General features: G+C 36.5%; 2 protein-coding genes across 2 annotated transcripts in view; both read right to left on the minus strand.

The window, feature by feature from the left end:
• LOC134742853 (uncharacterized) overlaps nucleotides 1–14530 on the minus strand; it is a 273946-nt gene that overhangs the window by 234260 nt on the left and 25156 nt on the right. The window lies entirely within an intron of this gene.
• On the minus strand, nucleotides 1339–4880 carry LOC134742801 (uncharacterized). Its single transcript, XM_063675988.1, has 7 exons — nucleotides 4770–4880; nucleotides 4292–4424; nucleotides 3547–3686; nucleotides 2777–2837; nucleotides 2446–2557; nucleotides 1939–2034; nucleotides 1339–1404 (listed from the first exon to the last, which is right to left on the minus strand). Exons 1-7 carry the CDS (start codon nucleotides 4858–4860, stop codon nucleotides 1345–1347), a joined length of 693 nt encoding a protein of 230 aa, XP_063532058.1. The 5' UTR covers nucleotides 4861–4880; the 3' UTR covers nucleotides 1339–1344.

Raw genomic sequence — 14530 nt, forward strand, 5'->3', positions numbered from 1 at the left:
TTCAATCTAAGAGTTAAGTATGGTCTGTGCGTGACTAAATGCTATAATGATAACAAAATAAATAATAATTACGCGTATTTTAGAAACGAAACAACATCAATAGATTATTATAATTAATCATGCCTTAATTATGTGTAGTAGCTAGGTACTTATTATAACTTATCAGTATAATCGTTAACGTTGTTATCATTTTAATTTGTCAATAATAACTTCAACCAAAATCAAGCGGTCTCTTTGTGCTGGCATTTGTTTTACTACGATATTAGTTACGTGAATGTTTTTATCTGAAGTCAACAATAAGGTTTTTTAGTTCTGTGAAATCTATTGTCAGGTTTTTATGCCACGATACCAGCAAATAAGCGTTGATAGGGTCTGGCAAGATGATAAAATGAAATGGTATGGACGCTTGTAACTTATGAGACGTTAGAAGCGCGTTGCGTTGTCGAACCTAAGTACCTACACCTACAATGATGTGGCCAGCGGGCCACGACATGGCCTTCGGTTTGGCTAAGGCGACAACCATAGGTTGGAGCGAGACACAGCGATCGGACCTTTCGGTCCCACCTATGATTTTCGCCTTAACTGAAGCCAGTCGCGCAATATCGTGGCCAGGCGTGGCATTCACAAAATTTCACATGTTTGTCCCTTACCAATGCAGGGCCCGTCACTTCTTTAAGAGCCCAAAGGAACTTATGTTATAGTTTTACTTTTCTCGAATTATCGAAGACAGCTAGAGATATAATTGGGTATCCTTGAATAGGGATATGCATCTTATTACGTCCTAGTACTTAGTATTTAAATTACCTTAAACACTGATATTTGTAGGAAATACGATTGGGATTGTACGAGTAATGACATAGTTACTAAATAATAAATTTCTCTTTTTATTAAATAAAGGTTAACAAATGCAGTAAGGTCCAATTGTACATTGTTTGAATTTCGAACTCTTTTGACTTTGTTAGTTGCGCGGTATTGCACTAATCTCCGACGATATGTAAAATATTCCCTTTTTCGTAACAATTTAAAATATTCAGTCCAAACTACTCCAATCCGACGTCTTTAGTAATCCGGGCTAACGCCTTGAACCCCTAGGCCACCCCGCCACGGCGGAACCTGTCCCAATTTCTTGACTCTATGCCATCTTAACTAAGACCAGGCGTCTTTGACCTACTCTAAGGGCAGCCCTTAGAGTTGGTCAAAGACGCCTTTTTATTAATATATGACATCTATTTCAGTTTATATTTTCCTAGTGTGACTACTTAAAAACACAAATCAAAAAAATATTTAATAAAATAATTTGATTTGTTCCCAGTTGTATATTCAGTCCAATTATGTGTTATTTATTTACAAAATTTTTTCGACGGCTTCCAGGGCGACCATAGTTATCAGTTGGTTGATCTCACTCTGTAAATAAAAATACAAATAGTTAGAGATTATTCTACGCTTTATACCTAAACACTGTACAATACCAACATAACTAAATAAAATCGAAAACTAAAAGCTCTAGACATTTTGTACTTTATTACTTGATGTGATACCGATTTTGGAACTAAAAAGAAGCTTTCGAGCATTTAAAAATAAACAGGATCAGTAAATTCGGCTAACTCGCAGTGCCAGATTAAGCCAGTGCGGGGCCTGTAGCAAATTCTATCACGGGGCCCATGGATTGATTTAATTTTGTCGGACGAAGTGATACTTGGGTTTTTTACGGCCACAATGCGTAGGTGCGCGGGGCCCCAAAGTCCCCAAACGCGCGGGGCCCGTGGCATTTGCTGCTTTAGCCAATCGGCCACTGCTAACTCGCTAGTTTACAAATGGTCTTTAAAATGTAGAATAAAAGTATTACAGATTGTACAATCAAATTTCCATTAAAATAGCATTGAATCCAATAACAAGTACGACAATTTTAAACTGCTGTACAGAAAATTCGTTACTCACTCCATAAGCATTGAAGGTTCCAGGAATAGTCTCGCCCAAGTAGGTGTTGATATTACGAGAAAGGTTCATTCCTTGCAGCAACACGTTCAGGTTAGACTGTAATAAATATTGAAAAGATAGTTTTGTATCGCGACTTAACTTAAGGATTCATGTGGACTGGATCTACCTCCACCCCTAGATCACTCTCGTTCTATATCGATTCACTTTTACCTTAGGCATAGCAAGAACAAAAACCTCATATTGATATACTAACATAAGAAAGAATAGTCTTTCTGGCCAAGCTTAATAGTAGAATCCGTCTAATCTAACTCTGCATCAATTTACTAAGAGAAAGTATGAAACTACCATGAACGTCAAATTCCTAATAAAATATGAACAGACTAGTGGTCAATTTGTCATTAGCTAAATAATTTAATACATTTCGGCCAATGTTTAATATCACTTCTGGATAACAACCAACAATATACAATACACAATAACAATAATGCAGTTAAAAAGAAATCTTACGTCAATGCTTCCCAAGCTGAATGTCAATTCCATACTTCTGATGCCGATACCAGAAATGATGCCAATGTTCACGCGAACGTCGCCGGTGACGACAACGTTCTTAATAGCAACACTAGGGCAGATAAGAAACAATCAGGATATTAACAACCAAATCAACAAGCAAAAAATTCAATTTACAACGTTTAAAAATGCGATGCCACACAGTTCGTTGATGTGAATATAATTATATACGTATACGAACTTTTAATCCTTTAGTAAAGAAGTGGAAATAGTTAAGAAATAGACTACCACGACTTTTTTGAATGTTAGGTTTTTTTCAAACTTTGCTCACCGTCCACTGACGAGACCGTTGAAGTTCCTATCAAAGAAGTTCACATCCCACTGAGCAAGACCTAAAACGTAAGCACAAGGTCAAATGTTAAAAAACATGTATATGATTCCAGTAAAATTTAAATTATGTAGCACGATCCCTGCAATAATTAACCCTAAAAATTGGACATTGACAACCACACTGCCCCACAGCGCATACATACATCCGTAACAACCATTGAAATATTAGTTTGAATTGCGAGTGAACAGGGTAAACAAATGATGTTGGAGGTCATATTTTTGACTTCATTAATCATTACTTCATTTACGTTAAATTCATAAGCACCTAATGTTGAGTTGCTAGTGCTGATTGAAATAAAGAAAGAAATAAATTGAAATAAATAATTTCAAAAAAAGTCATTCCTGAGATGAGAAATTCCTTTCGCTGAAATCGTTAAGCGGCTTCAAATCAAAATGTCGTGCACATTTGTTACAAATTTAAGTACAATCATCCCTGTTATATAGGTCAATCATTCAGAACAGAACAGTCAAGCGCAAAATGATATATATTTGTTCCAGTTTTTTCGTAATTTTTGCAACTGTTGCGCAACCAAGTCGGGTCTCCACTGAAAATCAGCGCCATGGATTGCCGCGGCATTATGTTGAGGCCTATTTTAGCGTCCAAATGTTTTTTTATGTCTGATTATCTTCTTCTTTTTTATGTACTATGGGGTTAAATAAATGTATTTTCTTTCTTCTTTCTTTCTTTATGCAAACAATCTGGAAACTTACCGACGCTTGTAGAGACTTCCGGAAGTTCAATGTTGAAAGTCAGCCTAGTGGTCAACAAAGCGAAGTTCATCCTGTTGATGACGATGTTGCTGAGACCACTGAACAGGAAGCCATCCAGTGCAATCTTTGCGTTGAAGATGCTGGAAATAATGTTTATAAATTGAAATTATATTTAAAATATTAGCACAGTCATTAAGCACATTAAGGATGGGTTCTGTAATACGAACAAATTTTATTATCTCTTTCTTTCGCTCATTTTAAAGTTTCGCCTAATTACATATACACTTATACACATTACATATACCCTCAACTGGTTTGGAGGATTGACTTTCAAATTTTTCCTCCTCTAATTTGAACGATCTTCATCATAGACTTTGACAATTATCAAATTTAATATAGAATGTTTATACGCCATACGATTAAATAAATAGACTTTTGTAAGACCACACGGATTGTGATCTCTCACGACGTCTTGGCTTTTCCCTTTTACCGGGTCCAGGTAGATGAAGAATACGTAATTACGTACTTACTACGTAATTTGGCGGTTTTACCAAGAAGTAACCATAACAGCGTACTTACTTCTGTCTGCTAAATATGCTAGATATTCTAGAGACAAGCGAGAGTGAATATATATCGTGCTTGTGTGTCTCAAAAGTAACTTTTCTCTCTTAGAGCTGAAGTTGCACTGAAAAACAATGGATTGGTTTTTAAATATAAATATACAATTAACGTTAGAAAAACTTACGAAGGCACCGGCAGGGCATAGTCGATTTCTGAATTAATGGCAAGAGGGTCCATACCAGCATCGCGGATGGACTGCGCCACGTTTTCGATGGCGGAAACAATGCTACCAGTGACCAGCCTTGTGTTTCCAGATCCTAGAAACCGACTTTAATTAGAACACCTAAGTCATTGGCTCGTTACGAAGACAAATTGTTTTACAGCAATCATGGAATTAAATTGACAAAAAACGGAAGATAACACGTTCAAGAAATACCTATTTATTGAATTTTTTTCTCGAATATTGAACAGCGGATTTACGCAAAAATGTGTCAAGAGCTTTTGCCCATCGGTGAAACAACTAGTAAATTTAGTCTCGCAAATTTTGAACGCGCATTCTAAATAAATATACCTCAAAATTATTAAACAAAGTGCAAATATTGAATATAAAATAATTTTCATAATGCCATTATCAAGAAAGGTACTATTGTAAAAATATTTACTGATGGCTAATTCGAGTTCCTTGCTCTGTTGGTTGGGCAGGGCACTGACGGTTGCCAGCAGGCAAGCAAGAGCAATTACGATGATCTTCATGGTGATTTTTAATATTTGTGTGTGCTGAAACAATTCACATAATAAACATAATAATAGGTTTAATTAAACATAGACAAAGAAACTAACGACTATAATAAATTACTATTTAAGTAGTACTTATTTGAGAAAAAGGAATAGATTTTAGGTATTTCAGCCAGAAATTACTGCAAGCTAATATCTGGGGGCACGGCCGTGCCCCCGCCAAGACGAGACAAAGGGCAAAAGGCAGTGCATATCTTTTCTCGGCATTATATTAACGCGACAAGCCAAGAAGCATCCGAGAGACTTTCCTGATAGGAGATTCTAACAATCTGACAAAATTATATTAAAATGTGCATTAATAAAACGGTTGCAACTACTGTAATTGAATTACTTAGCTTTTATAATTGCATAGAAATAAGTAATTAAATTAGTCGCCACTGTAACCCTTTTATTGCAAACTTTAATGATTTGACTTAATTCCTGAGGTCATAGGTTCAGGACAGCAAGTAAGCAACAGCAGCTAATCAATAGTACCGGATGAAACAACGCGTCTAGTATCTATAGATATAATCTCTACAGTTCGCGCTCAAAAGTATTTTACACTATAGTCAAACTTGAGTGAGATACGAGTTTTCAAAAGTAACCAGACTCTGATGACAGTGATGACACTCAATTTGACAGAGAATATCGGTAGTTTAGTACTTTCTAATTGTAGGGCGACCATGCATGTTGTAAATAAATTAATAACTTTTTTTTTTCAATACGACTAAAACATTTACGTTAATCTCACTAATACTGGTACGAAACAATTGCTTATAAGTTACTGATGAGTAGGCTTAATCCTGCTCACGTCTCCTGAATCACCCTGTATGTATAATTGTTCTACATACAAATACAAATTTCCTTTCCTTTTTCTTTTGTATAGTAAACTTTACGTATTTATAGGTATTTACTTAGTTTTTAAGCCCGTATTATTTTTATTTTGTAACAGCGTAACAACACTATGGATCGCAAATGGTCTGATATAAATCTTTGTTATTAATTTATTATAATCTTCATTGCACAAAGATATACACTTTAAGTACAAATGATCGACTTAATGCCGAAAGGCGTTCTATTCTACTAGTCAACCATAAGGCCAAACAGAAACACTGAACGTTAGTGCAACATACAACATAAAATTAAAAAACCGAAATAAATATAATATACGTAGGATAAAATAACCAAAGCCTCCAGTGTCCAGAGCTGGAATCGAACCAGCGTCCTCTGTTTCTGTTGGTTTTTGATGTGTGTTGTGTTGTTTCTGTGTGTGTCAGCGTGTTTTGTGTTGTGCTGTGTTGTGTTGTGTGTTTTGTTGTGTGTCCTGTGTTTTATTGTGTTTAGTTCTGGATACTGGAGGCTTTGATTTTTTTTCCTCGGTAATATGTATCTACACTATTTACTCGAAATAACACAAATTAAAATATTTCCATAGAAAGTATAAATTATATTTGTTCTTGGAAAATTAAAAAAAACTGGATTCAATATTTTTTTGGTCAGTGTGAAAAGGCTCACAATCAGATCACATCACAAACGGGATCATTAATGTTAATGAAAATACAAATTATGTACTTAATATTAAGACAACACTCACCAGCAAAAACTTTCGATTCAGAGCAACATACAGCACTTCAGTATTTATACAATGTTTAATCTTGATTGAACGAAAACGATAAATAATTAATGGTGATACACATACGCATTTTCTATCTTTTATCCATCTTATCTATTTTTATTTAGATATGACGTCAAGATAATTATCATCGTCTAACATTTTTTGACTATTGTTATCGCCTATCCCTATCCTAACAAGCACGAGTCAAGGCAGCCAATTCTTATATCTTCTGAAGCAAATAGGGTAGGATGAGGAGAATCGAATGTTTTCCATATAAATGCAACTTTTAAAGCATGTCTGCTTGTTTATTTTAACAACACTGAAATAATTAATTATCAAACTTGCATATGTGACTAAATTCTTATTTTAAAAATTAAACATTAACACATTCCCACATTAACTACGTGATTGTGATCATATTCGACATCTGCAAGTCGTTACATAAGCAACGTCAAATATTTTTGATTTTTCTATCTTGACAGAGTCAGTAGCAAGTGTTGTTGTTATTGTTACCAATCAGCGATTATTTAAAAGTGTGCAGGTGTGCTAGGTTATCGGCTTTATGAGATAAGGATAGGAAATCAATTAACGAGCTCAAATAGTGTGATGTCATACTACGGGTAGTAAAACTTTTGCGCTTGAAGCTAGGAACAACCTTGACTGGGTGCGCAAACATGGGGTACCTACACTTCATTATTCAAAAGTTATAGTAGAAGAGGCGGCAAAGTCTAAGGGCCAGTACGCCCAGTACAGATGGACTGCAACCAGGGCTCGGAACCGGTTTTTTTGTAAAATCAGAAATAGCCCAATATTTTTAATTATTTTACGTAGGACTGAATCATGTATTTAGGTAGCAACCTCGTATTATTAAATTGTCTCATTTAAAATTAAATAATATGCCACACATTGAAAAGGAACGTAAATAATACCGGTATTTTTTGTATGAAGAAAAATCCAGTTCCGAGCCTTGACTGCAACCCGACTGTAACTTGTATGGAATCTGCACTCCGACGTTGCAGTCGCTTGTTAGTAGTTACCCTACTGTCTACCAAGCTGGAGGTCCCAGGTTTAAATTCCGATAAGAACACTTATTTGCGTGTTTATTATAAATCTATGCTTTTAAATAAATGGATGGTTTTTATTATTTTTTAAGTATTTATTAACCCATAACCCATAACACAAGCCTTATTGAACTGACTGTGGGACTTGCGTAAGATTGGCCCGTAACATTTATTTATTAATTTTATTTCTTATAATATTTATTTATTTATGTTAGTCTTTCGCAATATTTGAGACAAAGTCTACGGTTATAAATTTCGATATTATTTATTCCGAGTTATTTGTAAAGAGTGGCGGGAGGGTGCATTGGATGTTAGGACCAAATGGCGGGAAAGAGAGGACGCCTTTACACAGCAGTGGGACACTCTTATAGGCTAATAATTAATATATAATATTCTGCATACTTTAAAATAAATCCAAATACTCCCACGCGACACATCAGCAATTAGTGTAATTCTTTCGCCCCTTGAACAAAAAAGGGGATAAAATGAGGGCTAAATTATCAATTAGAACACTGAGTGATGAAGCACGCGGCAGTCACGTGCGTCGCAACAAGCCTGTGATCGTGATCGCAAGCCTGTGATCATAAAGTCTATGATCATCATCGTGATACGCGATGCGTAATCGTGTCGCGTCAAAAGAGAAGAGTAGCTTTTAGCCCCAGCGATGCGAAGGAGTTTTTTATTATTTGCTTGAATCATTTTGGTATACCTACCTATGTCAGTGCAATGCGTTTTCAAATAAGTGGTTGTAATTTTACTATGAGCTTACACTTTATAGAGCTATAAAACAGATCTCGTTGTATAAAAATAACCGATAACTACCTATACCTACCTGTATAAATGATACTCGTAGGTAACATGAATTTCCGAACTAATTGGCTGATGGTAATCGAGATTTAAAGCCATGATAAACGATCACAAGAATTCTTAATGCGTTGTTAGTTCCTATATTTACGCAGTAGACACTAGGTACGATGTGCAATATCATTTATTAGAATTGGTTGCGTACCTAGTCATGTTTATTTAATATTGTTCCATATTTTTGTATATGTAGCTACGCACAAATACTACGTGTTTTTATCCAAAATCCGACCAGCAACGGGCAGTATAGCGCAGCAATACTGCTGCAGTAATGCAGCCTACTGCATTGCTGCAAGAAACGTCAAATAGGTCACATTATCGAGATTTTTTATTAAATTTACTGTTGCGGCGGCTGTCAATTTCCTTGATAAAATGAGTGTAGGAATAAACGTCATAATCGCGGCAACGTCACTCATTTTATCAAGGAAATTGACAGATACAGCGGCGGCAACAACGACGCCGCCACTGTCACCTTTGCAGCTGCAGTTGATATTAGAACGTTTAGAACGTCACCAGCGGGGCTAAGATGGACGGCTGTCTATCATTTGTCACCATACCTGTCACGCTCTAACAAGTACGTAAGTGCGAAAGTGACGCATGATATGACAAGTGACAAAAAGGCGACCATGATAACGCTGCAGGTGATATTCGGATGTAAACAGCAGCTGCACTTCTGTTGCGGCATTACTTCTGCGGCGTTGACGCGAATGACGCGTGCGCTGTCGCTAACAATTTTCTTAATAAAATGAGTGACTGATTTCTGAACGTTCTATTCGCGGCAGCAATGCGGCAACAAATTTTATCAATAGTAATTATAAAGTACTAGCTTTTGCCCGCGACTTTAGGATGGATTGTCTACTTGGTATGATGATAATGGTGATGAGAATTGATAAAAACTATCCCATTGTGTACTTTCTTTTTGGCGAAATTTATTTCGCCAAATTTTACTTGGCAACCAACTTTTCGCCAAAGTTTCATTTGGCAAACCAATCGTTGGCATAACCTTACTTCGCAACCATTTCATTTCCCAACCCCATACTTGCGAAATGAAAATGACGTACTAGGTTGGGATAGGTTATGTTGAATTATGTAAATTTGCGAAACGAAATTACGCCCAACTAAAAATATGGGATAAATAGTTTGGGAACTGAAAGTTTGTCGAGTAATTTTCGCCGAAACATCAGTAAACCCTATCTCATGTCCTTCCTCGAGCCTCAAACTAGCTCCATACCTCATCTAAATCGGTTTAGCGGTTTAAGCATGAAGAGGTAAGAGCATAGGTGCAGTAACATGCCAATTTATAATATTCTATACTTATTAGGGATAAAGTCGATCGAACGTAATGCTTTATTAAGTAGGTAAGACATTCTACCGCTTAATGTGTAAGAAAAACTTGTTTGCTTGCTCTAAAGAGTTTTATTACGTAATAATTCTTTTTCAGATTATTTAGTTCTGTATCAGCCCAAAATGCGTTGTCATAGATATTCGTACTACGCTTTCATATATTCATTTAACTGTTTGGGATAGTAGAAGCAAACATTGGTAGGTTTCGTTTCCAGATAATTATGTGCAAGGTTAGCACTCAATCAATCTACAAACACTAGGGTTGTCCAGGTCGCACGGCACTCGACTGCACCATTATAATTTGGACAACCCTTGATTGCGACACCGTTCAGCACATAATAAATAAGGGTGCGTTTACATTCGGAAAATTTTACACCAAAACATTTTCATGTAAAATGTTGCCAAGACGAAATTAACCAGAAGTGCCAAGCTTCTAACTCTACAAGCCCTAACTTCACACTCTACACCTTAGTCAAAATAGTGGTTTCGCCGTTTCGTTACTACAAGAACTATTGTATAATAAAAAATAATGAATAGTGAAACTGAATCGGTTCAGCAGTTATTGATCCCCTATACAAAATTTCATCCCCCTTTTCACCCCCTTAAGGGCTAAAAATCTGGTATAATCCTGACCCAAGTTATGAAGGTTCAAAAAAACGACGAAGCTCTTCGAGAAAAGGTAGGTAGTGCCCTTGCGCTTCGCTTTGCTCGTCTTGGCGGGGGCACTGCCGTGCCCCCAGATTTATATGATCAATGCAATTAGATTCTTCTGTATATAAATATTAAAATATGTAAGTACCTATCCTATGGTATAAACTCTTTGTACAAATTTATAATATGCGTTATATGGGCTAGCGTGTGCGTCGGGGGCACTTCGGAACTAGACACGCGTGTATTAGTGACGTCATTCCGTGCGTAGCGTGCTCGTGCACTGCTGTTGAAGTATCTACCTACATTTTGATACGAAGCGTTTTTCCACCCACGTGTGTAACTCGACCGTGCGCAGCAGTGGGGTTTGGGCTTTATCTAGTTAGAAAGGCTCTTAACAGCCCGATGCGCTTTCAAATTGGAGTCAAGCGTGATGACGTCACGTGACGTCACTGCCTCGTTATTCGCGACTCACTGACTCACTCACTGACTCGTGCGAGCCACGCGTATTCCTATTCTATTAATTCCAAAATGGTGTATGTCACGAGAACCGTAATGGAACATACATCTCTTTAAATCTGATGAGTATTTTCTAGACACGCGTTTATACGAATACCATAGAGAGGTATGTTGCTGGAACCCATAAGTAAGTTATTGCTTTCTAAACTGAACGTACCTATTGCAAAAAGCGCCATGGGACGTCAGTTCACCATTGTCATTTGAGAATTTTCGTTGTTTCGTGCACGTACTGTAATTAGAGTAAATCACTGAGTGCTAAAATTTTATTATGTTGATTATTAATATTGATGAAAACGATAACAAAAGAAATCTGATGAATGATTAATTAGGGAGTGTACGAGTATCAAAATGTATTCGTGAAACATAGCAACAACGGTTCTTACTTTTACAAACTACCTAAGGAGATATTATCTCCATCAAAGAACTTTGTAGGTTAGTACGAAATGTATCAATTCCTATTTGTGAAACATAGTTGTTTCACAAATAGGACTTGATACATTTCGTTACTTGCCTATTGCTGGCCTGATAATAGTTAATTTTTACATAAGGGCGATTGCAACTCCAAATATGCGTGGGTTACCAGCATTTTAAAAACATGCTGTGCGAACTCCTTTTTTTGAAAGCCCCTATATTGTTGCCTAGGCAGGGATTTTTGGATTATTAGTTTAACAATCCAGCGAGGAAATGCTGCCAGCGTCTTCGGTACTATGCCGCACGGGCCTTTTTTAGATTGAATTTATAGTTTTTATTTTAGATTTATGTAGTCTTATTTTAGTTTAGTTTTTAGGGCTGCGTACCCAAAGGGTAAAAACGGGACCCTATTAATAAGACTCCGCTGTCCGTCTGTCTGTCAGCAGGCTGTATCTCATGAACCGTGATAGCTAGACAGTTGAAATTTTCACAGATGATGTATTTCTGTTGCCGCTATAATAACAAATACTAAAAAGTACGGAACCCTCGGTGGGCGAGTCCGACTCGCACTTGGCCGGTTTTTAATTATAGTTTTATGATTGTTAAAAATACTATTGTTAAGGCAGGGATTACATTCTGAATACGCAGTCCTTGGAACGAAATTTGCGAAAAATGCACTTAATGCACGAATGCAATGAAAAGTACAGTCGACAACAAAATCGAAACAAAGAAATTGCTAAAATTGTTAACCTTGCTGTTAGCTTTGCCGTAGTGAATAGGGTTATTATTTCTTCAATACGACATCTAATCAGCTTACAGCAGTGCTGATCACAGGATGCCGATACTAATAATACAAGCCTCGACGGCGCCATATTTTCCCGGCCGGTGGGCTCGAAAATTACTCGAATTAGACGTGTGAAACGATGCGTGATATTGCTATGCCATTTTAAACGTAATGTGAAAGAAAATAAGGCTCAGGATTCAGTATTTAAACAGGCTTTACTTTTTATATTGACTACAATAAAATACTGGGTTGAATTGAAACTACGAGTATCAAATATTCAGATTTTTATATACCGTTCCGACTATTCAGATTATATTAAATCCATTGAAAATATTTCAACACACTTATATTACGAGTAACTTGACTTGTATATAAGAGTTGTAAGTAACTATCTATGCAATGTTATAAAATTTTGCGAGTCTATTTAACCTTTTTCTAATAGCCGAGCCGTAAGGATCTGAAACTCCGCATGTATAGATGACAATATAACACAATACAATCATTTAAAATCATCGAGCTAATCTGATGATGAAGGTAGAAGAGGGATAGTGGAACTATTTATAGGTATATATTCACATGTTAAATAGTTCCAACAATATAATATAATGCATAAATAAAATAGGAACTAGAATACTTTACGTATTTCAAAAGTAGGAATATGAACACGAGTACACAGATTACTTTAGGATGATTGCAGCTGCATTACTGTTACCTTTGAAAGGGTACATTTGAATGACAACTGCAACGTCATTACTGCTGGCGCTGCCACTGTCAATTTCCTTGATAAAATGAGTGACGTTCTATCTGTCACTCATTTTACAGTGACAGCGCCCGCGTCAAGGCTGCAGCAGTTGTCTCGCAAGAGTACCGCAGTTGCCTTCCGAACGTCACCTTAAGACCGTATTCCATGGCACGATGACAAAGGCAATAGACACCAAATGTTCGAGCGAGGCAAAGAAACGCGCATCAATCTTTTACGTCACAAAGAGCTTTTCTCCAGCCGCTTCTATAAATGCATCGCGCGCCTAGCATGGTGCTTGCCAATCACCACGACGAAAAGGATAATAAAATAAATATTTGGGGTTAACCTCTGATCGACCTAGCTACAAACTAAGCAAAACTTAATGTTTATCAAGAAGAAACATCTGCAAGGGATATATTTAGTTTAAACAAAGGAAAAACAGAGACATACTAGAAGATTAGGCTTCGTTCCATTCCTTCCTTAATGCTTACACGCCTTAGGGAGGCGCAATTTTCTTTTAATGTATTTTTAAGCAATACTTGTACTGTGGGTACTATTATAGGCGATAATCCGACGTCATATAAACTTAAATAGATTATATAAATAGACATATAAATCGTCCATAACTCAGAAACCAAAATATTAATGATAAACACAAATAAATGCCATTCGAGTTCGAACACGGAATCTCAAGCACCGCAGGCAAGGTATAATATGACGACAGGGACTAGGCTGAGAGGCCGTTTAATAAGTACCTTACGAATATTTAACGTTACTCACCTGAGAAACTAAAACACTAACTTTTCAAGAAACATTTTAATAGTAAAATTCTTGCAAAAAACATAAAATATCTACGGGATAGCCCAAAAGTACGTTTACAAAGGAATATTTTTCTTACTTACACGTCTTTAAAAAAATGTGATTTAAACCTAGAACTACAATCATTTAACTAAAACAAAAAGTTTTATCTTCAAAATGTTCTCTTTTAGGTTTGATACACAAACGCAAGTCTTCTTCTTTCTCCGTGCCTCTTCCCATTTACTTGGGGTCGGCCCTCTAAATATGTTTTCGCCATTTGGCTCTGTCAAAGTAGGTTGCTGGTATTTTTTGCGATTTTTTCTCTAGGTTTCTCCACCTTTTGGCTTTTGGGCGTCCTGGTAGTTGTTTGCCTGTGTCAATTTCTAGAGCAATTTTTACCGGGTTATCTTTTTCTCGACGAAGCGAGTGATTCTAAGTTAGAATGTTGAGCGTAGCGAGGGACTCAAAAACACCAGATGTAAAATAACTTTGCTCTCGTGTTGCAAACATAATTTTTCACCTCAGTAGTGAGAACATACTAAAGGTTACAATGTATTTCGAATTACACAGAATAATACAGAACAAAAAAAAAAGTGAAGTGGCAGTTCATGGCCTGCACTAAATTAAAAAGCTACTTTGTTTCACTCCCTGGAGTAAGGAAAGTCTCACTTTCCTCAATCCAGGAAGTGACGAAAGTAGGCTTGTTCGAGCTGCTGAGGTGAAAAACAAATTTATTTATTTTTATTTTAACTGATAGGTGTTACATTGAATGTCGTTGTTAACAAGTTGTCTTTCTATTATTTAAATTCTTAGTTATATTACAGTCATGCTAGGGCACGCGAGGTGCACTATAGTCGTACGCTATA

Source organism: Cydia strobilella, chromosome 7, assembly GCF_947568885.1.
Source record: "Cydia strobilella chromosome 7, ilCydStro3.1, whole genome shotgun sequence".
Classification (NCBI taxonomy): Eukaryota; Metazoa; Arthropoda; class Insecta; order Lepidoptera; family Tortricidae; genus Cydia; species Cydia strobilella.

Bases quoted from the DNA above. Each gene is read 5' to 3' on its own strand.
- LOC134742801 (XM_063675988.1), bottom strand. From the start codon at position 4,860: ATGAAGATCATCGTAATTGCTCTTGCTTGCCTGCTGGCAACCGTCAGT. The intron at 4,425-4,769 runs GTAAATATTTTT...GTCGGTTTCTAG, and splicing joins GGAACTCGAATTAGCCATCA to GATCTGGAAACACAAGGCTG. The intron at 2,035-2,445 runs GTAAGATTTCTT...TATTTATTACAG, and splicing joins TCAGCTTGGGAAGCATTGAC to TCTAACCTGAACGTGTTGCT.